Genomic DNA, 26,126 nt, shown 5'->3' with positions numbered 1-26,126 from the left:
TGGGGTGGGATGACTCTGAAATGAGCAAGTGTCCAATTTCTTAAAAGTAAAATGAGTTCAGAGAAGAGAATGATTATTCCTTACAGGGCTATCAGGGAGAGCTTCTTGGAAGAGGTGGTTTCTAAATCTGGAATCACAGAAAAGCAGACTTGGACCAAGCATGTTAGGTGAACTTCATTCAGTTCCCTTCTTTACCAAGTGGAGAACCAAGACACAGAAGAAGTACTTGGTGCTTCATCAAAGTTTCCCAGCCTGTGAGAGCAGGTTGACTTTGTGAGGACACTGGCCATTTCCCGAAGGACTTTTGGACAGGGAGTAGGAGGAGAGTCAGAGAGTAGGCAGATTTAGATGCCTGGCCAAAACTGCCATCCACGTCAGCTGCTGACAGAGAGATTTAGACAAATTCTAAGGCCCCAGTGCCCACAAAAGAGGAAAGACTGTGTGGGCCTCCTCTATTGATTTTTCTGGAAGCTCTCCATACTCATTTGATGAGCACTGATGGCAGATGCATACACAAAGTTATGGTGACCGCAACAGTTCTCCAGCTGAATGTAGGGACTGTCCCTCTAAATGAGCATCTTTTATTCATTCTCATATCCCTTTCTTTCTCCTCCCACCTGGCCTCATACATCATCTGACACTTAAAATACACTCTTAATTAGAAAGCCCTCTTCTCCATCCAACAGCCTGTCTGTGCCAAAGACACTGGGTATATTCCAGAAAGGCTGGGGGAATGAGGGTTGGTGAGTGTAAAGATAATTAGATCCAGAGAGAATCTGCTAAGGGACTTCCTGGGGTTCCCAGAGTAAATCTAGAGATGCCTGGCTTGGAACTTTCCCAAACACCCAACTAAAACTTGTGATACCCGCAAGCAGATGGTGTGATCCAAATTCACTGTGGCACTGACGAGGGAGAGGAAGGTGCTGTAGAGTTAGTGCAAAGGACAGTGAATCCCATGGTCTGATGGATCCAAGACCCACTTACCAACCAGTTGACCTTAAATCCATCTCTTTCTCTTTAATTTCCATTTTCTCCCTGTTAACTTAATGTCATCACCTGGGGAGTATTTCATGGGTTAAACGAATTAATGCACACACAGAATTTAGCACAATGCTCGATCTGCCCATAAAAGCTTGGTACTTTTTTACTTATTATTATTAGCTATTATGCAGGAGTCCCCAGCATCTGCTAATGTTAAGAAGCTGCACATTTAAAAAAAAATTAACTTTAGTGTTAGGAAAAAACAAACGGAATTGGGTCTCAGGAAATTTGTCAGTGACTTTGTGTAACCTGAAAAATGGCTTCCATTCTGTGGGCCTCAATCCTTTCACCTGTCAAGTGAAGGAGTTGAAAGTGGCGATCTTTAAAACTCTTTCCAGCTCGGATATTAAGCATGCCTGCCTTCCTTTGGGAATAAATGTCAGGGCTGGCTAGGACTCCTGTGAGAGCAGAAGCATCACCTTTGCTTGACCCTCACTTCCTCAGGCCAACTTTCTCGACAAATCACCACCACTGATCATTTGATCACTGCTAATGGCTGATGTACACTCAGTTGTGGTGACCATGGTAGAGGCTAGCCTATTAAATGAACATCTTCTATTCATTATTATCTTCCTCTGTTTCTCCTCTTACATCCTGTATCATCTTACATGTAAAATACCCTCTTAATTATAAAGTCCTCTTCCCTATCTAACAGATTAACAAAATCAAAAGTCTTTAGATTTTAATTACCATTGAATTAATTTAATTATCATGGTGGTGTCATTTTCTTTAGCTCAAGTACCCATTCTTCGAACAAAAATTATTTTTGTGTGCGACGTATTCAAAACCAATAAAAGTGAAACCGCTTGGGCTACAGTTGTGGTGAGAAGTCCCCACACCCAACTCACCTGTCCTCTGAGTTTCTCTAGCCCTCGCCCTGCCCTAGGGGTGGTCCCAGAGGCCCCTTTAGTCACTGCCAGGATCCCCTAGGGCATAGTTTGAAGACCTTGGTGTAGACATCCTGGTAGGAATTTATCAGAGAAAAAATAACTTACCCCCACCTTCTTTCATCCTTTATTTACTCATCTTTCTCTTTTGGGGTCATATAGGGCTGTATGACAAATGTTCTTATGCCTCTCGCGATCGAGGATGGGTCGTGGGCATTCACACCGTCAGTGACCAAGGCAACAGAGACCCACGCTACTTTTTCTCCTTGAAGACAGACCGGGCCCGGCAAGTGACCACCATCAGTGCCCACCGCAGCTACCTCCCAGGCCAGTGGGTATACCTAGCTGCCACCTACGATGGGCGACTGATGAAGCTCTATGTGAATGGTGCCCAGGTGGCAACCTCTGGGGAGCAAGTGGGTGGCATATTCAGCCCACTGACCCAGAAGTGTAAAGTGCTCATGCTGGGAGGCAGCGCTCTGAATCACAACTACCGGGGCCACATCGAGCGCCTCAGTCTGTGGAAAGTGGCCAGGACTCAGCGGGAGCTGCTGCTGGACATGGAAGCCCGTGGCCTCTATGCTCCCCTACCTCAGCTCCTCCTGCAGGAGAACTGGGACAACGTGAAGCGCGCCTGGTCCCCCATGAAGGACGGCAGCATCCCCCGGGTGGAATTCAGTGGTCCCCACGGCTTCCTGCTCGACACGAGTTTGGAGCCCCCTCTGTGTGGGCAGACGTTGTGTGACAACGCAGAGGTCATCGCCAGCTACAACCAGCTCCCACGTTTCCGCCGGCTCAAGGTGGTGCGCTACCGTGTGGTCAACCTGCACGATGATGACCACGAGAACCCCACGGTGAGCCGCCAGCAGATCGATGTCCAGCACCGGCAGCTGGCCGAGGCCTTCAGGCTCTACAACATCTCCTGGGAGCTGGAGGTGCTGGACATCAGCAACTCCTCTCTGCGTCACCGCCTCATCCTGGCCAACTGTGACATCAGCAAGATTGGGGACGAGAACTGCGACCCCGAGTGCAACCACACGCTGACCGGCCACGACGGCGGGGACTGCCGCCACCTGCGCCACCCCGCCTTCACGAAGAAGCAGCAGAATGGGGTGTGTGACATGGACTGCAACTACGAACGGTTCAACTTCGATGGCGGAGAGTGCTGTGACCCTGACATTACGGACGTCACCAAGACTTGCTTCGATCCCGACTCTCCACACAGGTAAGAAGACCTCCTGGGCAGAGGATGCCCCGCGGAGAGCTGAACTTGTCCCCCATTTTATAGGAAAGTCACCTGATGCCCCAAAGGGTTACAGGGATTTTCCAGTTCACGTAACAGCTTTGTGACCAAGGTGAGTCTTACTCAGGTGATCACGGGGACCATATGCAAGCCTAGTCCATTACAAAAATATTTATTGAGGGCCTACTCTGAGCTAAAAAGGAAAACTCAGATCGCTGTCTTCTCAAAGAACTCAGTCTAAACTGGGTGACGTGAGCTGAGTACAAATATCTGTTGAAACATACGTGGTAGAGTTGTGCTAGCCAATATGTAGTCCCTAGCCATGTGTCGCTGTTTACATTGAAATTGGCTAAGATTAAATATAATTTAAAATCCAGTTCCTAGCCGCATTTCAAGTATACAGTGGCCACATAGGGCTAGTGGCCACCATACTGGACGGAACAATGTGGTCTGTTGGACGGTACAGGGAAAGCTGGGGTCAGCTGGGATTGGACAGCCTGGGTTCAGATCTCGGTAATACTATTTCCTCATTCTGGGACCTCTTAGAAGCTACTTCCTCATTTTTGACTCATCATGGTACCTACTTTGTCAAGCAGCTCTGAGGATGGAGAATGAGAAAGGACATATAAAGCACAGTCTCTTATAGTGACTAGCAGGTAATTGACTCTCAATAAGTGTATTTGTCATTATTGGTATAAAGAATGACAGGTAGCGTGTGCTGTGTTTGGGGAGGGCCATAAGAGATCAAAGAGAAAAAGTCGACTTGCAGCTTGTGTATCTCGGCAAAGGCTTAGGTACAATTTGGACCTCAGAGATTCGGGTGGGGGAGAAAGGAGGACACTTGAGGCAGAGGGACTTCTTCGTGTACTGCTGAGAAGAGGACAGGAAGGGGGCCCTTCTGTCTCATGCCTCCCTTAGCCCCTGCCTTGTGCTATCAGCTCTAACCAGGCACCACAAAGAAAAACCCAAAGGTGAACCTATGGACGATTTATATGCGATGTGGGACCCAGAAGAACTAGTTCCAAGCCAGAGAGAGAGAGTCCACGTCCACTTTTCTGATGTCCCAGATTCACCCTGAACTTTCTATTCTGTCCAGCACACAGGACCCTGGACTTGCTGATAGTCTGAGCACATTTGCAGACCTCTGCAGGTTTTCTGCTGACTCTTCTCTTTATGTCTCTCTCAAAAGAGCAAGGGCCTCCCATGCACAGACAAAATACCTATGTGCAAAGGAATGACGATGCTGGCAGGAGAATGTCGTGCCTGGCAGCAAGCCAGAAAGCACGTCAGCTCAGCCTCCTGGCACCAGGCAGTCCCCTGGACTCTCACCTTGGCTCAGACACATGAGCAGCCCATGTGGGAAGAAGCACTGGTGTGTGGCCAGTTCCTTCCAGGTCACAATGCCCTTTCATCTCTGCTGTCATTTGGGTTTAGACCGAATTTGGCAAGGAAGATAAGACAGGGGTTAGCATTTGTGTTTGATGGACAGGGAAATAGAGGAACTTCAGGAGTGAAATGATTCCGCCAAGGTCATGGGTTAAGAAAGTCATTTAAGTCAGTTAAGTCACAGATGCAAGTCTTTCTGAGGTTAATGCAGTGTGTACTCTGCTGAGCTAGACTCCTAGGAGTTACCAGTGTGCCCAGCCAGAGTGGGCATGGGGGAGGGCAAAGGGCCAAGAATAGATAGAAGTCATTCACCGACTTGTTCATTCATTCATCCATTCATTCATTCATTCATCCATTCATGCAACATGTGTTTATTCAGCACCTACCAAGTGCCAGTAAGGTGAGTACTCTGCACCCTATATTGCTGAAAGAAATCCAGGATTCAAAGTGATAAAGGGATTTACCCAAGGTCATTCAGTTAATAAATTGAACCTAGGTCTATGGACTCCAAAGCTCCCAGTGAAGGAGGGTATTTCAAGTTCAAGGAACAATTAGAGGCAGAGTCAAAGGACAGGGGTGACAGGCAGGGTGGCTTTACAAAAGCCTTGGGAGAAAACTGCTGAGTATGATTGGGTCAGGACTGAGGGCAGCTGGCCTTTGTGGCGGGCGCGCTGTGCTGGTGTGGAGGGGCCGTGGGGCCCCAGGTCCGAGATACCTCACCATCAGCAGACAGAACTGGCAGGCTCCAACGGCCTTCCTCTTTTCTAAGCCATGGGACTGCACGCCCAGAATGTCTGTGAGCGGCCCTGTGCCAGCGCTGTGACCACTCACGCCAGGGCCTGTTTGTTTGCCGGCTGGGAAAGTCGTGTGCCCTGGGTGAGCCCCACCAGGCAACGTGTCACCTCCTGACGGGGTTGGGGGTGACAGCATTCTGGCAGAATCAGCTCTGCTGTGTGCAGAGAGAAAACCTGTAAAACTTTGTAGAGAAATATTTGCTTTTTGACTTAAAAAAAAAAAAAAAAGGAGAGAAGGGAGGAGAGAGGAAGAAATGAGAGAGAGAAAGAAAGAAGGCACCTGTGATAGAAGCAGTGAAAATTAGATTGGCATGATCTAGGTGATTTTTAATAAAGAGCTGAACTTCGTTCTCACCCAGGGTGTTTCCCTCTCTCTCTGTCTCTGTCTCTCTGTCTCTCTGTCTCTCCCTCTCTCCTTCTGTCCCTCCCTCCCTCTCTCTGTCTAAAGACAGTATTGAAATTACTATTCTCTCCCTCTCTCCTTCTCTCCCTCCCTCCCTCCCCGCTCTCTCTCTCTGTCTAAAGACAGTATTGAAATTACTACTTTTCAATCTGTGGCGGTGAACGAAGGACCCTGTTTTTTTTTATTTTCCCCTAGACATTGAAAACCAATGTCTTTGTAATACGCATCAAAAATGAACTTTTTATAAAATGAAATTCCACAAGAGTGGCGAAGCGGTGTCAGAGTTTTGTGAAAGTTTCTAAATGCTCACTCCCCATTACCGTACTCACTGTGCCATAGACTAGTGAGCAGTCATTGGTGCACTGCCTACTTTGAGTAGCACTAATGAAAATTCATCATTCTGACAATTTATGTAGAATTCCCTCGAGTAAAGTCACATCCACCCAGTGATACAGCTGGGCAGGTTGGCAGGCTCCATCAGAGAAGTGCCATTTCTTTTAACACATGGAAACTCATCCTTTATCTGACACTCCTTGGGCCCCTGAGTCTGTGTTCTCAAGAATTCTTGTGCTACAGGAGAACACCCAATCCTAGCAGATCTGGGACTGCAGAAAACATCAAAATGGTATCAAATGTCAAACATCCTTGGAGATCACTGGGTCCTGACCCTTTACCCTCCATGGAGAGAAACTGGGGCCAAAGCTCACATAGTCCCTTAGCAGTCACCCTGGGGTTAAGGGTGCTTTAGATTTCTGCATCCTGGCCGTCTTCTATGGCATAGCTTTCCAGCACTGCCCTGACATCCTTGTGGCCACGGATTCCTACCTCTCACATTCTGTCCTTGCTCTGTTCTTCCCAACTTTCCTCGCAGGCTTAGGATTGTGAAGTGTTGAGTGAATGAGTTTGGAGGAGAATCTTTCCGCGAGCCACTGGAAAACTATTAGAGCTACACTGGCAGTGAGTTTTTCTTACTGAGAGGCTGTCATAAGGATGGCCAACTGAGGATGCACACCAGAAAGGGACTGGGACAGTGAGGGGGCCAGGGCCGTATCATAGAACCACTTGAAGATGTTTGGCCAGATGAGAGAATCCTCACAAGGCCATGACCACAGGGCCATGCCACATGCATTTCAAGCATCAGGTCGCATAGAAAAGGGAGCAGAATTCTTCTATGTGGCTCCTAAGCCACGGCTGAGACCAGAGTGTTACAATTACAGGAGGCAGCTTTGAACTGAGTCACAGATCATGTCATCCGTAAGCAGAAAGGCCCTTCCAGGGCAGAGCTTCCCTGCAGGCTGAGTGAGCTCCGTCACCTGAGGTGTGCTCGGTGAAGTTGTGGCCAGGATTACGGCAGTGGTGGAAAAGGTGGCCTCGATGGGCTTGGGACTGAGCACCACACAGCCCAACGTTTTGCTGACATCTAATTCCAAGTCAGGTTAGAGAACCAAATGATAACTGTTTCTATCCTCCTTAACAGGCATTTATTGGGCACGTCTACCCCTGCCGGCCTCTCTGCTGTTCGCTGGGGATGTTGAAATGAGTGAGACAGGTTACTTCGCCTCGAGGGGCTTCCACTATAGTAGGGGAGTCACATTCAAACATAAGAAGCTCTGGTCTGCGGTTTTAGCGGCACACAGCGGGGCAGGAGACCTAAAACCCAATAATTTATTCTGCCTAGGGAAGAAAACGAGGCAAGTCAGCTGAGGCAGGCATGGTTTGAGTAGGCATCGGGGAACAGGCAGCACGTTGAGAGGTAGAGATGCAGTCTGCATCGCTCAGAGTCCTGGCAGGAAACAGCCGGCACATTTGAAAAGAATAATTAAAGAGAATCGAAGGAGGGGCTCTTTTGAAGGAGAGGCTGTTTGCAACAGTGTAGACAGGGTTTAGGACAAACAGCAAGGCTAGTGTCAGCAACAGTGGGGAGTCATTTTCATCCTCGGCCTGTACAGGCAAGAGGAGGGATTGGTCATGGAACCCACTGAGAGTGGCTATGTGGAGAGGGCTTCCTGGCAGCAGCCGTGACTCTCCGCAGAGAGGGACAGCCATCCTACAGTCCCCGGCCGGAAGGAAGCCAGAAGACTACCTTCTACGTATCATTCTCCTCTGCCTTCTAGTCTCCTGCCAGTGCTTCCCACTGGGGAACCTGACTGGAAATCACAAGGCAGAGGAGCCTGTTTATGTGACCCAAGGAGGCCAGCTTCTCAAGGGCATGGAGCAGGGTGAAGAGGGGTGGGGACTGGATGTGGACAAGCAAACAGAACCCGTCCAGAACCCAGAGAAAGCCAGCACATGGAGAGAGAACAGCATAAGCAAGAGAGAGGAGGAGGAGTTGGGTGAGGAAGGACAGGGAGAACACGGACTCAGTCGGGATGGCGGGCAGCCAGACTGTTAGCAGAGGAAGGTGTAGTTTATGTCACGGAAAACTCTAATATCAGCCCGAATCCTTCCCCCTTGCCTCTCTGCCTCTCTTTATTTCCTTCTTTTCTTATTTCCTTCCTTTCTTCTTTCTTTTCTTCTTTTTTTCCTCCCTCCCTTCCTCGTGCCCTCCCTTTCTTCTTTTTCACCTTCAATAAAATATTTGTTGAGTGCACCCACTTCCCAGCCCAGTCCCTGCCCTTTCAGAGCTCAGCATCTAGTGGATAAGACAGGCAAGTAAACGCTGCAATCACTGAGTGAAGGAAGGACCCCCAGTGTCAGCCAGGAGGAGCGGTCTGTGTGAGCGGTAGAAGTCTTTCTATCAGACCAGTCAGTCAGAAAAAGAGATTCCTGTGAACCTTGGCCATTCTCTACTGTGCTGGGGACGAGCCAGAACTTCATCCGCAGCCATTAAAGATGTCTACATACAAGTAAGATTGCACTTCTCATGCCTTTTTATAAATAAAATGGAACACCTGGACATTAATAGAAATCTGCACTAGTAGGAAATCTAAGGGCATTTGACACCTTAGGCTGTATGCACCCCACTGCGAGAGGCTATTGTAACAAACCCACCAAGTTCGTTTGGACCCCTCCGGTCTACAAGCTCTGGCACCAGTAGGCGAACTTCACCTTTATCCATGAATATCTATTCATGTGGAATAGTTCAGATGGATAAAAGAGATTTTCCATACATACTGTTGGCTCATAGAGAAGCATTTTATTTGTCTTCTCTTTATTATTATTATTATTATTTTTAATGTGACAAGGTATTCCCCTGCAGCCATGTTGCTGTCGTTGTTGTTGTTTTTAGACCCCAGTTGACTTTGCTGGAAGTTTTTGGAAAGAGTACAGTAAGCCTTGAGGCAGCCTCCTTGACCCCTCTGCTGACAGCTGTTGTCCTCCTCAGCCTCTTCCCCTACCTCCTATCAGAGGCCATTCAGTGCTTCATCTTCACTCACTGGGATCTCTCACTTCTTCCTGGGATGATTTCCTGGGACATATGCTCCCTTCACCCAAGTTCTCTCCAAATCTGGAAAAGTTATATGGAATCAAGGGCTGTCTGAGATGTAAGGACCAGCAGAGTGGTCCATCCCCTTCTAGCTGTGGATATGGACACTGAGCACCCAGGAGGGGCAAGCAGGGACCCAGGCCTCTCAGTGGGTATGGAGCCAAGCTGAGAGCAAGACCCAGAGTCTCATCTCTTGGTCCCAAGTTAGTTCAGCCCCCTACATTGTCCCACTATCTTAGAAGCTGGCCACTGAAACTTAGAAAAACTCTATTTAGTATGGTCATATTCTTATCCATCATCCTTATTTTATTAAGACACTTTGGTATCCAAGGCACTGTGATAAATTCCCTAGGGATCTGAGATGTAATCTCTGTCTTGACGGTGCTTGTAAGCTGTGGTTTAATGACCTTTGGTTACAGTCATTCAAGAGATGGCAAGGAGGCAGATGATTAATTCCCGATGAACCAGGTAGACAATAAGGCTTACGTGCACTCTGACAAAAGGCAGGCTCACGATGGTTTGGAGAAATTAGGAAAGGCTTTCCGGTGGAGAAGGTCTTCAAACAATCTTCCAGCATTAGCTGGCTTTGGCGTGATAGAAAGAGGTGGGTGAGAACAAAAGGATTGAGAGGGGGAGAAGTGTGGGGAGGGTGTAAGAAAGGAGTGAGTCTGCTTGGGACTTCATGCAGGTAGATGCCATGATTTGTTCTTTGGGTTACAGCGCTTCAAGAATCAGACTGGTCTAGAGTAAGAGAAAAATTCAAGGATAATGGATCCTAGCTCTGGCTCAGCAGCTGTCTCGGGCAGGTCTCCCTGCATCTCCATTTTCACGTCTTTCAAAAGGGAATGATAATAATATCTGACGGCCTGGATCACACGATTGCCTTTAGGGTCACATAAAGTAATATCCCAGAAAGAGTTCTGGGGAGAGTTAACCAGCGTGCAGATGAAAGAAGGCATTGTTATTTTTTAGTAACTTTGTTCGTTCTCTTCCAGTAATCATGTAAGAGAAATTGCTTGGAATTTTATAATCAGAATATCAGAGTTTATTTAACGTGACTAATATTCATTAAAGCAATAACAGGAGTCAGGCTTAGTGTAGTGGAAAAATGATGCATGTTGGAGACTGACCAGGGTTTGAATCTTGCTTCCACTCTTCATTCACTGTCTGACCTTGGCCCATTTCTCAATAAGAATTGCTGGCTTGTCATCTGTAAAAGTTGGATGAGAACAGCTGTCCTGGGCCATGTCGGAAAACTTAAATGGGACATGTCAGAAGACTTCAGTAATACAGTGTCTGGCACATAGTAGGTGCTGAGGAAGTGCCCCCACCCTTCTCAAGGACACACATGGCTCCTCTCTGTCACCACTGTTTTTCAGAGACATCTTCTTACAGCCTCTTAAAGAAGGCCCGGATGAAACCAATACACACACTGAGGGCCTTTACCCAGATGACTTTCATTCTTAAGATTCTTTTTTTTAGGACTGGCCGCAGAATTGGCATTTTGAATAAAGACCACATAACTTATATCAAACTCATTGAGCTGGCACACTAGTTTATTTTGAAAATGACCCAGATGTCTAACCGTGTTAGAGCTCATATTTCTGCATGGAACAATCCCAGTCGGTGTTGGGATTGGTCATAATGGGTGGCGTGCCAGTTTGGTTGAAGTTCCTCGATTTTTTGACCATCTCCAGCACACATTCCTGCCTGAGTGTAGACACACACACACACACACACACACACACACACACACACACACACACACGCATCCAGGCCTGCTTGTACACAGGGTCCCATCTTCTCTGAATCAGTCTGGGTGTCCCTCATGCTTTTCTTCTGAACAAAGTCCACCTTTACTCACAGGTCCCATCTGTGACCCTTGTGCACATATGACTTTGGTCTTTGAGAGCAGAATAGGGGGGTGAGGGAAGAACTGCTTGTGGTCCCTAAAGGTGAAGAATAAGGAGCTCAAAACAGTTACCTCCGAGAAGTAGTGGAGGATCAGTACAATCTCGCAAATGCATAGGATTGCAAGTTTTGGAAGACAGAGCATATTTGAATCAAGTTCCTTAATAGTTCTGTGACCTTAAACAAATATCAAAGACTCAGCTGCCTCCTCTGTAAAATCAGGGGTGAAAGTAACACAGCCTATTGCATTGGGGGTTTCGAGGATTTAATCAAATAATACACAGTCAACCCTTTAGAGCAGCTCCTGGCACTGAGCGAACGCAAAATCACAGTGGTGGTGGTTTGGGGATTTTCCACCTCCAGGAAATCTTCTGACCTCTTACATACATATCCCTTAATTCCCAGCCCCTCTTGATCCTCGATCCCTTCACTAGAATGTCGTCGTGACTGGCATGGGCGTTGGAGACGATCTAATCACTCTTTGCAACCTAAGTGCCCTTTTATTGTGGGTCCTGGAGATCTCATTTTAAAAAAAGTTCCCTTACTCCAAAAGCCCTGCACATATGAAGTGCTGATGTATTCATTTTTGCAAGAGATAAGCAGCATGCCACGCTCAGTTTATGCCTTTCCAACAAAAAGCAAAGTCATGTCTGGGATCCCAGGATGGGGCTCTCTGAGTAGCTCTCGCATGTCCTAGGAAAGGAGGGTGCCCCTGCATGCTCAGGACCACACAGAACAATGTAAGAGGGGAAACAGACCACCTCCTGGCCCGGAACTCTGGCCACTGCACTTACTATCTCTCAGAACTTACAGGTGAAAGTTGAAACGCTTTCTTGGGAACAAGCCAGAGAAGCCCCCAGCTCGCTGAGATCTGAGGTCATTCCTTTCTTAGATGTGTATTTTCATCCCTAGTTCCCTGGTCAGATGGGAGTGTTTGGTGCCCTTTCGAGGCCTCAGCGGGAGGCAATTGGGTTTTTTCCACCCTGGGTTTGGCATGGTCAGCATTCTCGTTTTCCTTTCTCTATCCACTGGTGACACTGACCACTCATGACAGCCTCAGTGCTCTCGGTCAGATGCCCTTCCAGGTTGGGAAACAAAGCGATGGGGGTGTGAGAGGGTCGGGAGGACAGACACCAGTAAGTTTTGTTTTAGTGAACCGTATTTCTCCTAAATTGATCACAGCTCAGCTTGCATCTTCAAACTCACAGCTGGCTGATCTTTACACCTCCTGAGCGGGAACTTCCACACCTTCTCTCTCATTGTCTGGAAACACAGCACTACTGTGTGAACAGCAGTGGGTTTTGCTCACGGATGTGTTTGCTTAAGCTGGACAGACTCTCATTTCCCTGGTTTTTCGGAGGGATATTTTTCTGTCTTTCTCCTTCCCTCTCTGCTTCTCTTTCTTCCTTTTCTGTCATGTTCTAGGTTGTTTTGGTAGTCTGATGGTGAAGGATGGAGGGCAAGGGGATTCTTGTCTTTGTCTCAAGCTTCTGATGTTTGTGATTGCAGCCTTTTCTGAGTTCAGACAGCCAGCGGTGGCTCTTAGCCTTGAGTGTGACTTCTGACTACTAAACTATTTTTATGGCCACAGAGGACAATGATGACTGTAACTCCAAAAAGCGTGAAGCATCTCAGAATCTTACAGAGAGTGGAAGAGAGACATAAGAGAGAGCTTTGTCCCATGAGGATTCATGGTAGAAAAACACAATTTGCCTGTGGCTTGGCAAAACATCAGGAAGGAAATGACTAGATATTTCCAGTAACTTCTTAGCCAGCATGGAGTAAAAGTCATTTCTTTTCCTCTGAATTCTTTATCTGTAAAATGGGAGAATTTGGATAGACGATTTCCAAGATCTCTGTGTTTCAGACTTTTTCAAATCAGACGCCGTAATCCTGGTTCCTGGTTTGTGGGGACCGGGATTAGAGTACAAATGGGGAGCATCATATTAAAAAGGCACAAATAATGCCACACACTGACACTGCGGATGTCCAGGGAAATAAGAGACAGCCTTCCCTTCAAAGTATTTTACCAGCCCCTGATTCTGAATTGAGTATGATGTGTTCGAAGTACCAATGAAGGAACGATTATACTCTACGACAAGTTGAAAAAAAATCCCACTCCTATTACTTAAGTCCTAGCAGTAGCCTAATGATGGAGCCCCACCTCAGGCAGTCTGCATGTCTACTGTTTTATTTATTCAGGGCCCCCAGGCCCTGAACGTGGCATCCTCTTTCCAAAAATCAGTTTGAATTTAATTCTCCTTTCAACAGCCTGACATACCATGTCACGCTTTCCAGCGTTATTTCTCCATACTTGAATTCTCTCATTGTCACAAGATCCTTTGAGAACTATCTCTTTTTTAACTCCAGGAGAAACCCAATTTGGGGGAAGTTACTAGACCTGTTCAGGTCATCCAGAGAGATCTACGTTTACTGTAACAACTGTATATAGTTCTAACTTTAGATCATTCTGTTATTGGCCTAAGGTTAGGTGATTTGAATGGGACCACAGTCCATACTGAAATCTGGAAGTTGCCATATTGACAGATATTGGTGATGATGTTGTAATTCTCGCTCTATCCTTCCCAAACATAATATTGTTCACATCAGTTATATGGTTTCATGGCTAAAAATTAGAGCCAAACCACAAGTCTAAAGAAATACCGCCTGTACCTAGAACGTTGGGGCTGCTACAACTTAATGAAATAGAGGTGATTTGTCTTTATTTAATTGTGCTTCCAGTGTAACACACACCACAGGGCTGTTCTATTTTGCTCTGTGTGGCCATTTGCATTATTTATCAATTGTGGTTTTTAATCGTCCGAGAAGAAAGTGAGGCGGCGGGAAGAGGCAGCTGTGGGCCCCGGGACTGCATGCTTCTATTGTGAAAGCAACAGTGTGACGTGAGACGATCACATGACTGTGCTGGTACTCTCGACCCCTCATTGCACTGAACTGTTGCTTCTTCTTACTTTTACCAGGATGTTCTTTCTTCATGCTTAATGGTTTCCCTGAAAAGACGTCCATTCTGGGAGCCTGGGACTGTCAAAGCAGAGATTATAGAACCCCAGGCTGAAATCTCAGGAAGTGACTGATCATTCAACAGTGTGTGTGCTCGCATGCATGTGCATACCTACTATGTGCAGGCACAATGCTAGATGCTGAGCGTGCAACAATGAACATTTTACAAAATAGGTATGATACTGCCCTCATGGAATGTCGTGCAGGTAGATAAGTAGCTGGTTGGAGAAGTGCTTTATGGAGAAGTTCGAGGTACTGTGGAAACACAGAGGATGGGCACATCATTTATTAGGGGTCACAGTCACTTCTAGTCTGAGTCCTGAAGGATGAATCATGTTCACCAAGTGAGTGTAGCTGAGCTTGCCAGGAACCAGGTGTTCTGACACTTTGCTTACTGCCCCAGCAACCTCTAAAAGCCACTTTCAAAAAGGCAAATGAGAAAAATAGGATTTGAGTAGTTCCCAGTCAAGGTACTCATTTCAATTGAGTGTCCTTTCTTCTGAGATTATTTTATTCTTTGGAGTACTACTCCAATACCCTTTATTATATAAAGGACACCATGAATGTTTTATTTATTCGTCAAAGTTAAAAGTCACTACTTCCACCTCGATGTTTTTAAACAATCCAGAGGTCTGAGAAGCTCTCCACTGCTTCTGCAAATCAGCACCTTCCCCTCCTCTCATCCAAACCCTCAGGACTCTTGATCTCATCCATCTCCTGGTCGCACTGTGGTCCCACCCAGCAGAGAACTGCAGATGAGTGATTTTCTTGAGTTGACCTTCCATGTGACTCTGTAGATGGTACGACCCCAGGAGACAACTCTCCTGCTCCTGCTGGGCCTGAAGTGTAGGGCGGCAATAAGAGGTGGGGGCGGGGACACTGATTCACAGAGTCTGAGACTGATAAAGGAGAAATACTCCAGGAGACCACGTCAGAACCCACACACGCACACACGCACACCATTTCACCTCCTCTTACTCCCCCCACACTCAGCGTCGAATTGTTCCCCATGCACAAAGAACTCTCTACTTAGGTATTCTCGGACCCACCCCTTTTTCCACAAGCCACTGCCAAGGCCTCCTTCTCCACTTTCTTTCCTCCTCTAGTCCATCTTCCACATTCCTCCAGAAAGGAAAGAAAGCTCATTGGAAAACATGAACCAGATCGTTTTCTCTTCCAGTCAGTCTGTCAGAGTCCGCTTGGAGCTTTCAGGACACTACACCCTCCACGCCCGAGGACTGGAAGTGTCACTCCCCTCACGCTCTTTCATGCCTCTCGGCTTTCTGGAGCTTCTGCCGTGTTCTCTGTCTTCTGCGCTCGGTCCCATACCCGATCGAGGTTTATTCATGGGAGGACCTCGGTGATACCTTACCCACCTTCGGCTGTGGACGTGTCGCAGCTCTGTGCTTCTATCATAACACGTCTTATAAGAGAAGATGAGAGACAGTGGTAAAGAATAAGGTCAGCATCAGCCAGCAGACTAGGGGCCTGTCTTGCCTCTGACACCCCGGAGTGGGAGAAGCAATTTTGGAAAAATGGTGTCACTTCACCGAGCCCTGGTTTCTTCCCCTGTAAACTGGGGATATTCATGCTTAATACATAGGGCTTTGTACAGCTTCAAAGAAATAATATAAAAACATTCTTCAACACTGCCAGAATGTAGTACACTCCCCCAAATAGTGGTTTTATTAGTATGATCACATTATGTTGTGATCATCTGATTATTTGTCTCGCTCCCTTCATAAAACTGCTAACTCTTTATAGTGAAAATTGTTTCTCTTTTATATTTGTATGCCCAGTGTCTAGCCGAAAGCATAGTATTGATAGAATCTCATATACTATAGAATATATATATAGAGAGAATAAATATTGGTGAATGAAAAAGGAAAAGACTGAATGAATGATACGCAGGGGGAAGAGAGGGAGTTGGGAAGGAAGGAGAATGTGAAGGCAGTCAGAAAGGGAGGAAGGGTGGGTGGAAAGAGGGGTAATGAAATAATGACATTCAATAAATGAATGAAAGAATGATAGATTTTTCAATAGATCTTTCATTGGTGCTGTTAACATTTTTCTTAGACTATGTGTCAAGCTTCTCTACAAAACCTATTATTTTGGAAACCAATCATTTAGGATTCTGAGAATTTAATAAACTCTCCAAGTACTTTTTTTCCCCCGTGCCTGTCCTTACAGACAAGAGAGGCATATTTAAGTATTTCTGACAATGAAACTAAGCAGGAGAATAAAGTCCAGATCATTAGGGCCCTTGGGTATAAGTACAAACTCCAGTTTTTAGAACTGGTCACAACTTGGAGAAAGCTTGTTATTTGGAACAAGGATATGGATGCAATAAACATTCTGAGGTTTATCTTGCTTTAATGACTTGTCTTGAGTGGCTTTGATCTTTACGTTGGATAATCACTTTCAAATGGTCTGGTGTGTTCCGAAGGTGGAGGAGTCGTTCATGGACTTGAGATCCTCCCTGGGAGCAACAAGCTGCAGTCGGAATTTGGGAATAGACAATGTTACAGGACTTGCTCTGTGAGTTGGAGAAATAGGGCAACCGCCTGTGAGGAAGATAAGCACATAGGTCCAGGGATAGGAACCAGCATTCACTGATGCAGGAGAGACACAACAGGCTTTGGGAGCTAAGGCCCATTTTCTCTAGCTCCACAAGTTAGCTAAAGAGAGAATTACGCATCTTGGGGTCTTTTCACGGGTTTAGCACTTTTCTAGGCCTTTCTTATGTATTGCTTTCTTGAATTTTTATATTCTCCTTTCTAGATTGAATTTGGTAATTCCCATATTACAGATGAGCAAATTGAAGTTCAGCGAGATTGTCACTTCTCTAAGGTCACACTGCCCCTTGGTTGGAAAGGGTGGGTTTGAACCGCGTCTGTCTTTCTCTTAACATGTTGCTTTTTCTCTAGCACTTTGCTGCCTTTTTCCTTAACAGGAAAGAACTGTCACCAGCCTGTGGCTTAGAAGTGGCCCACTCTCAGTCAGGGTTAGCCCTCCTCAAACTGAAGACTTTGGTGCATGGCAAGCACCATCACTGTAACCCGGCTGTACCTATCAAGTGCCCAGGGAGTGGAATCTTGGCATGACACGTCTCAAAGATCTCCTCAGCTATTACTTCTGCAGCGGGGAGTCAGTCGCTTTGGGTGGGAATAGAACCAGAGGCTGGTCAGTCTGGATCTGGGCTTACTGTGAGTCACAAGTCTGACCAACCATCTTCAAAATGGGAGAGCCCGTGTACTATGCTTCTGGAGTTGGAAAAACTAGAGCCTTCCATGATTTAATTTAAAGGATTTGTTGTTCTGCATTTTGAATGTGGTTCCCTTTTGCTTCTCTTTCAATAAAACAGGCCCTGACAGCCCTCTCATTGAGCTTATTACAGAGTTGTACCATCTCAGGCCAGTGCATTTAGGAAATATGTTGTTGGCACTCACCAGCGAGTGAGATGCATAAAGAAAATATCCTAATGACAGTTGAGTTGAGAGAGCTTTGATCTCCCTCCAGAACTACTCTCATGGCTTTGAAATGCAATTCTGGCAGAAAGGTACAGTCTGGGTGTCTTGGCATTCTGGGGCTGGGCCCCCTTGAAACTGACATTCCAGGGGACCTAAAACCTTTCCAGTAGGATCCAGGTGCACGGGCTGTGCAGGAAGAAAAGAGACAGCAAAACACCTCTCTTGAGAGGCAACTCTGAGAAAGAATCTAAGTTAGAAGGGATGTAGCCCAACATTTTCCAAACCATGTTGGTTATGCTGTTATTTGGTTTTTGGCAAAGACAGAGGTGGGGCGGGGGAAGGGATTATGGTCAGACATGTTTGGGAACACTTCATACATTATCTGACCGACTCCCATTTTGCATATTAAAGACTCTGAAAATTCTTGCAATTAAAAAAATATATGTATTTAACCTTGCTTAACAGAGCATATCCTAAGCCCATTTGACTCAGAAACTTTTTCTCTTTAAATACTCATGTGTTTCTTGTGGGTTTAGCAGTCGGTATACCATGATTTGGAAGACACTGAGCTAGTTCACAAGCTCATTGACCATATGGGGACTCTGAACTGCAGAGCAGGCAGCAGAGGGTGATGGAAACAGGCCAGAAATTAAGGCGATGCAGGTTCTGCACAGAGGCATCCAGCCGAGGGGGAGGCTGGGGACTTCAATCCTTTCCACATGGGACTCTCCAAGCCATGCTCCCTTGCAGGCAACTATGTGCCCCTGAGGGAAGAGGTGACGTTTACCAATCGGTGCAAAAGCACTGCCATGTAGGCTAGTGAATCTGGTTTGTTGTTACCTTGGGCAAGTCACTGAACCTCCCTGAGCCCCGCACTAACCATCCTGTTTTGAAGTTATGTAGTTTAAGAGAGAGGTGCTCAATAACTGCCAGTCAGTGGGAGCACTCTCTCTTGCAGGGAAGTTTCCAAAGACACAGAGATGATAAAGACTTGGCTCCCACCTGCTTGAAGCTCATAGCCTGATGGAGAGGACAGGTGCTCACACAGTGAAGACAACACGAAGTAGGGCGATAATAGAATCACTAGAATTAAAAGTGGGTGGGGGCTCTGAGAAGGGAGAAATAATTTTCAGCTAGAGGTGATGATGATGATTTTGGTGTTGCTAATCATTATCATTGTAATAATAATAATAATAATAATGCAATAAAAATAGCCAAGGCTAGTGATTGAGCGCCTTCCGTGTGCCAGGCACTGTACAATGAACTTCCTCTGTGTTGACTCTAGTCCTCCCGACACCCCTGAGAGATGGGCATCATTATCCCATTGCACAGATGTGGGTGGTCCCGAGTGTATATGTACATCACAGGTACATCACATGTAAGTGAATTTAGCAGGCAGGGTAAGATTTTAAAAGGCTGAGGGTCAGGGTAAGAGGTTGTGGGGCAGAAGTGGGAGAATGATGGGCATGCTTAGGGAATGGGCATAACTGGGGAAAACCAGAGATTCTCAGATGAGGAAACCATGAGAACTTGAATGGGAGGGTATGGGAGGAAGAAGAAGGTTGCCTGGCAGCAATGAGACACTGAAAGCTGAGACTGGGAGAGCCACCCCTAGAGGCAGATTATCAGTTTAGGTTTTTCCCTAGCAGGAGAAAATAGACCAGGCTATGGAGGGGAGTGCGTGCCAGGACTGTGCTGTGCTGTCTTGTTTAGTGCTGCTGGTGTCCCTGTGAGCTGAGAGACTTGGAGAGGTAAAGCCGCTTGCCCATGGTCATAGGTCTGTCCATCCAACTCTGGGTAGTACTGCCTCATACATAAATAAACACACAGAGTTTGAGATTTGGATTGGTTTTTCTTGGCTACTGATCTTTTTAAAAGCACATAAATTTGACAATTTTTAATATACACAAAAGGCCACCCTTCCCACAGTGTCAAAATGGAAAGGCAAGTGGCTCTAAGAAAGTCTCATCATCAGTCTCTCTAGCCTCTCATGGTTCTTCTCGATTTGACCTTCTGTAATTTCTCCTCCATCCATTGACTGAAAGGAATAAACAGTATCTTAAAGAGGTAGAGGGAAGGAGGTAGATACCTACATGTATTCCTGTCCCCGGGATTTTCCCCCGATGCGTTTAGGAGATACCCAGCTTGGCTATAAACTGATGAGAAGACCTTAGCCAGCAGAAGGAAAACTTTTAGCTACAGAGCTCTTTTCCTTTGGGTGGGTCCCCCCAAAAGACATGGAGAGAAGAGAGGCCAGTGGAGCCTGGGGCCTGGATGGCTACTATTGATTCTTCCTTTTTGAGAAACAGACTTCTCAAAGTATGAAACAACAACAACAACACATGCAATCAGGGGAATGGCTCCAACATCTCACATCTCTGCCTTGGGACAGAATGAATACCACCCCCTGAAAAGATTGCTTCTGCAATTACAAATGAATAAACAACCAATTAAAATGGCTCCCCAGCCTACCCCACCCTTCCCTTCTCTCAAGAAGCTTTCTCAGCTTAGAGCAATGAGGCAAAGAGGTGACTTTCTCTAATAACATTTGTGTGCTCTGCCCGAGAGAATGCTTGATGGAAATGGACAAATCAATTAGAAAATAATAAATAACGCAGATAGGGCTGATCCAAGAAAACCTCAACTTCTTTGTGTTTTCATTCTCCTCCCACACATTGTTTCCCTTCTCACCATGGCCCTGAGTGTGCTTGGAAATGAGGGTGAAGTTGTGGGAAGCGTTAGACACTTCCAGATTTGTACTTGGCCTTGTCACTATTTATGTGATCTCCGAACCCCTGTTACTTCATCTATAAGATGGGGACAAATAACCCTCTGTTTTCTCCTCTAGAAAATAGGGATAATAATACTGTCTACCTCAGTGTTATTAAGAAGATTAAAGGAGATAATCAATGTAAAGTCAAGCCACATAGAGGAGCCCAAAAAACATTAAATATCATTATTCATAGATTTTATCTCACCTGCTGTATCAAGCCGCCTACTTATTTATGTTTTTATTCATTTATGCATTGATTCATTTCCAACTTTCTCAAGAAATGATAATCACTTGCTCACAAGGATCCCTAAAATACATGATGACAGACATAAAATGGGAGCTGAAAGAAGCATGAGAGGGGAACGGGATGCCTCTGTCTATCTAGGAAATGAGCCGTTGAATGATATGCCTGTGACCGAGCCAAAGCTTTAGCGTTTCTGTTCCGATGGGAGAGTGTTACTCTGCAAGGGAAGAGTTCTTATTTATCGAGCACCTAGGATATACCAGTCTCTTTCCAAAAACCATTGCTTTTTCTCTCCAACATGTGTTTGTTCCATGTATTAAAGAGTTGACGATTGTCGTATGTGGAGTTAATTCACTTTCCAGATATGTCAGACTACAGGAGCAGCTACCTCAAATGCAATAACACCCTCTAGTCTGTTTTACAGACAAAGAAATGGAAGCTGAGAGAATGTAGAATCATATGCTGCAGGAGGCAGTATGATGCCCCAGTGAAAAGAGAATGGGTTTCTAAGCCAGACAGAATTGGCCTTGAAACCCAGTTGTGCAACTTTGGACAACCCATGTAATAACATCGGGCCACATGTTGCTTATCTTGAAAACAGAGTAATAATACCTCTTTTGCAAGGTTGGTACAGAGATGCAAAGCAGGCCTCCTAGTACAGCTCTGTATTGGCCAAATAAGTGGTCCCAGGTCCATAGTGAATGAGTAAAGAGGAAGGAAGCCAAGACTAGAAAACATGTAATCTCTTCCATGGTCTGTTTTCTTGATCTATACCCACATTATGTGGCCTTGTCATCAGTCAATATAGCAGAGTCCTGAGGGGCACAGATGTTGACTTTAGATCAATCTAGGTTCCAAACTGAACTCTGTTATTTATAAGCTGAGTAACCTTACCAAGTTTCTTAAACTCATAAGAATTACAATGTTCTTATCTGTAAAATGGGATCATATCACATACCTTATAACATTATCGGGGGAAGTCAATGGGGTGATGTTTATAAAGAGCTTAGCCAAGTGCCTGGCACAGAGTCACTCTTACTTAAGTAGTAGTACCCGTTATATGAATAATAACTTTTTTGGATGGTGATGACAGCCAAGGTTCTTTTTCTATTACAGAGCATACTTGGATGTTAATGAACTGAAGAACATTCTTAGACTGGATGGATCAACACACCTCAACATCTTCTTTGCAAACTCCTCGGAGGAGGAATTGGCAGGAGTAGCCACTTGGCCATGGGACAAGGAGGCCCTAATACACTTGGGTGAGAATTAGAATTTTCTTCAGGAGGAAATTGGCCGAGTATGGGAATAATTTAGCACCAATGATGATGATAGCGATCATAATCATGGTGGTGGTGGTGGTAGTGATAGTGGAGATGGTGAACAATCTATCTTTTTAATTTATAAAACACTTCAGCACTCCTTATTCCAACCACCAAGCAATGCTCTGAAGAAAATAACACAATATTATTAACCTTGTTTTACCAATGGAGAAACTGACTTTCAAAGAAGGACTAAGGTTTATCCAAGGTCACACAAAAGTTAGTGGCAAAGCCACATTTTGAATTCAGGTTTCCAACTCTGTCCATTGGTTGCTTTCTTCTTATACCCCCTGCCTCTTTGTTCATACAAATAGATTCTCAGCCTGATAACCACAATGTGCTGGCACAGCCAGTCATGAGTTGGCTTAAAAGATACCACAGAGGCAAGACAAAGTGTGTTTGTAAGAACTCCTTGTTCCTCCATGCTCCACCCACTAACAACACCAGGAACTCTTCTGACATTCAAATTATGTATATCCATAAATAAGACACATGTTTATATAAACCAATCACCAATGTTAGAAATGATAACACTTTCTGAACCAGGCCCTTCGGCAAATGTTATAGTTGTTCAATTTTTATTTCTCCATGTGCTCTTCCAGTACATGTCTATATGTAGACATGCATTTTTTTAACTGGTATATATTTGAAATCATAGCATAGATGCAATTTTGTGTTCTTTCTTTTTCACTTAATATTAGGCTATCTACATTTTTGTCACATGACAGCAGTCTTCATTGTTACTTCCCATCTGACTTCTTTTCCACTTAACATAGCAAAAGAAAAGAATCGTTCTGGGTTATTTCTACCTCTCTAAAGTTGAGATTTGTAATGGCCACATAATAGTCCATTGAGTGAGGGGCACGACAGTTTTATTTAAACATTTTCCCTTTGATAGAATGTTCCTATTATTTACACCAATGAATAGTGATGACTCAGCGAGCATCTTCATCTGAGAATGTTAAGGCTCAGCAGAGTGACAGTCTGGATGTTTCCTCAGGCCTGCCTGGTCTCCCAGGAGTGTACCCTAAGTCCAGTAGCTGCTCTAAATCTATGATATCTTGGAAATGAGGAACTTTGCAGCTTCAGATGATGACGTTGTGCCAAATCAAATTCCGGACTTAGTTCCCTCTATACTGTTCTCATTTCCCAGTTGTTTTTAAGAAAATGAAACCAATATGTGTGTGTGTGTGTGTGTGTGTGTGTGTGTGTGTGTGTGTGTGTGTGTATGTGCAAATAAAGATAGATATAAAAATAAATATGTAATGGTCCTCAGCTGGGGAGATTTTATCTTTTAGGAGACATTTGGCAATGTCTGGAGATATTTCGGGTTGTTACAAATGGGGGGATGCTACTGGCATCTAGTGGGTAGAGGCCAGCGATGCTGCTAAATCTCCTATAATATCCATGAGAAAGACTTCTAGCTCAAAATATCAGTAGTGCTGAGGTTGAGAAACCCTGAGATAGATAATGGATGGATAGGCAGGCAGACAGACAGACAGACAGACAGGCACAGGCAGACAGGGATTTAGCAGAAGAGAGTGTGCAACTTAGGTAAACTTGTAGATGATAAACTTATATCATATGCCCAGTATTATGTATGGGAATCATGCTGGTCCAGAGCCAAAATCCACGGTTGTTCTCAGCTGTGACTTGACTTAGTATGGCCTTAGGCAAGTCTCTTTCCTTCCCCAGGTCTCAATTTCCTCAGATTTTAAATGAATAGGTTAGACCAGATAGCCTCCAAGGACCCTTCTCAGTGCTGAAATTTTGTCCTATTGGAAAAGCGAGCGAAAAGGCCATGATCAGAGTCTTAGACAAGTTGAACAGCAGGCTTCTAAAGTTAGAGAAAAATACTCCTGATAATTCCACAAATTTCAGAGACTGGCTCAGGACCAGGAATACAGAAGGCTATAAATCCATAGCATGCTATAGTGTTTCAGGATGATGTCAGGCTCAAGCTATTTCACCTTTTAAGAGAGGCAGTGAAACAAGACTCAGGCTCTGTGGTGTCGCTCTGTGAAAAAGAGTGAGTTGGGAGGGAATGAGTAAAATCAACAGAGCCAGCCTGGTTATTAAGTCTGCAATCTTGTCATTATCCCTGGAAGTATCTGTGGGGTCTTTACCACCTGACCCCCATTGCCTCAATGTCAAAGCTTCGTGGAGAGACAGAGAATTATTGGCACTATTGTTGCTATTTATTTGAGAGCTCATCAGAGATGCAAAAGCACTTTCCCCAAATCACACAGCCAATGTGAAGCAAATTGAGAATTATAACCCATGTCAGGCTAACTCCAGCTGGCTGCCACCTCCCCATTCGGAGACATATTGATCATAAGCAATTTCTCTGCAGTAGTCCCAAACAAACCCAATTTATTAGAAATATATATATATATTTATTTATTTATATTTATATTTTACCCTCTTCCGTTGTTAACGCCATGATCCCTTGAAAAAGTCTTGTGTGGGGAGGGGATTATATTTCATATTATGATTGACAGAAAATAATTGAGAGAGATTTCCTATCAATTTCTCTTCCTCTCTGCCTGCGCCTTCTCACATTGATTGACAGAAAATAATTGAGAGAGATTTCCTATCTCAATTTCTCTTCCTCTCTGCTTGCCCCTTCTCACATACACACACGTGTGCACACACACACACACACATCTTTATCTTTGTGTTAGAAGGCTGTGAGAAGTTCAGGATTAATAGACTGTGTGAGCCCCATGACTGAACAAGCTCACCTTCCCAGTAGTTCCATCTGAAAGAAACCCCCCCACGCCCACTCCAGACTTGTGGGAGAGCCTTGCCCCCTTACCCTTCTTTTATAAGACACTGCTCTGCACTTAAAGTTACTACTTACAGGGAACTCAGACCTGGATTTTAACCTTCCCTTAGACACACTTAGATTTTAAAGTTTCAATATCTCTCTGCTAGCCTCTATATATTTATCTAATACCTAAAATGAGCATGGAGCAATTAATTGATTCTGCTGAGATCTACTCCATTTGTCTCTCTAAGCCAAGCGATGCTCAGTCTTCTAAGACATGCAGTGTAGACCATTGCTTCTCAAACTAGAATGTACAGACAGCTCATTCGGGGCTCTTGTTAAAATTCGGAGTCTGATTCCGTGGGTCTTGAGTGAGGCCTGAGAGTCTGCATTTCCAGTCACCTTCCAGGCGATGCTCATGCTGCTCGTTTTGGAGCCACATTTGGAGTAGCAAGTAGTTAAGACCGTAAGTAAGGCACTCGCTGTAGGTCAGGTGCTATGCTAGCTGCTTACATGGGATTAGACCTGGTAAAACTTCTTTTGTTGGGTCAGCATGCAACAAATATTGAACCTACATTTACTGACGTGCCGTATTCCAGTCCCTGTGCTAGGCATTAACGGCAGGACTCCGATTAAGAGCCCCTCGCTTTGGAAGGATTGTTTCAAATTTCAGCTCCACATTGACTAGCTCTTGATCGTAGGCCAGTTTCTTCACCTCTCTGTGAATCAGTGCCTGTCTCATTGGGACGTGAATGATTAAGTGTGATTATACACAAGAAACACTCCGCATAGGGCCTGAGGAGACATCATAAATGCTCGCGACATGTTGACTATTATGATCACTGTTACAATGGTGAGTGCAACGTGGTGCTGACCTTCATGAGCGTTCACTTACATAGAGGATAGAGATAAAGAAATGAGATTCAGAGGTAGTAACCGACTTGCTCAATATCACAGAGTTAGTGAAGGCTGAATGAAAACTGAAACCAAAGTGTCTGACCATGAGGGCTTCATTTAAACAAAAGCGCGTAGATGTTTATATACCATGGCGTGACTTACTTTCTAAGGAAGAATTGCAGCAAAAATGTTTACCAGCCCAGATATCAAAGTCCTTGGATTCTCATCATGCCACCTCTTTTGTAAATAGTTTGAAATCACTGTGGGTAAGTTGCCTCACCTCTTTAGCCATTGGTGTTTTCATCCGAAAAATAAAGGGATTGCACAAAATGACTTTTGAGACTCTTTCCTACTCAATCAGTGATTCTTATTACAAGTCATAACACCTCCCAGGGTAGAGGAGTCACAGGGTGGAGAAGCCTGTGGTTACATTGGGTAGCACCCTATCGATTGGGAGATTCCTGCACCAGGAAGCAATGTGTCCAGCTTGCCTAATGCTCTGGTTTTCCCCTTGCAGGTGGCATTGTCTTGAACCCA

At 45.2% G+C, this 26,126-nt stretch overlaps 1 protein-coding gene across 1 annotated transcript in view; it reads left to right on the top strand.

Annotated features, from left to right (window-relative positions):
* The window catches only part of PAPPA (pappalysin 1), a 224,207-nt gene that overhangs the window by 29,410 nt on the left and 168,671 nt on the right, over nucleotides 1-26,126 (top strand). Inside the window, exons 2-4 of the mRNA XM_006917094.3 lie at nucleotides 2,091-3,153; nucleotides 21,717-21,862; nucleotides 26,107-26,126. The exon at nucleotides 26,107-26,126 is cut by the window's right edge and continues 265 nt beyond it. Coding sequence (XP_006917156.1) covers nucleotides 2,297-3,153; nucleotides 21,717-21,862; nucleotides 26,107-26,126 — 1,023 coding nt within the window. The 5' untranslated portion in view covers nucleotides 2,091-2,296. The remainder of the gene's footprint in view (nucleotides 1-2,090; nucleotides 3,154-21,716; nucleotides 21,863-26,106) is intronic.

Source organism: Pteropus alecto, unplaced genomic scaffold (assembly GCF_000325575.1).
Source record: "Pteropus alecto unplaced genomic scaffold, ASM32557v1 scaffold226, whole genome shotgun sequence".
Classification (NCBI taxonomy): domain Eukaryota; kingdom Metazoa; phylum Chordata; class Mammalia; order Chiroptera; family Pteropodidae; genus Pteropus; species Pteropus alecto.
The sequence above is the reverse complement of the archived record's forward strand: the minus strand, read 5'-3'. Positions and strand labels throughout refer to the sequence as shown.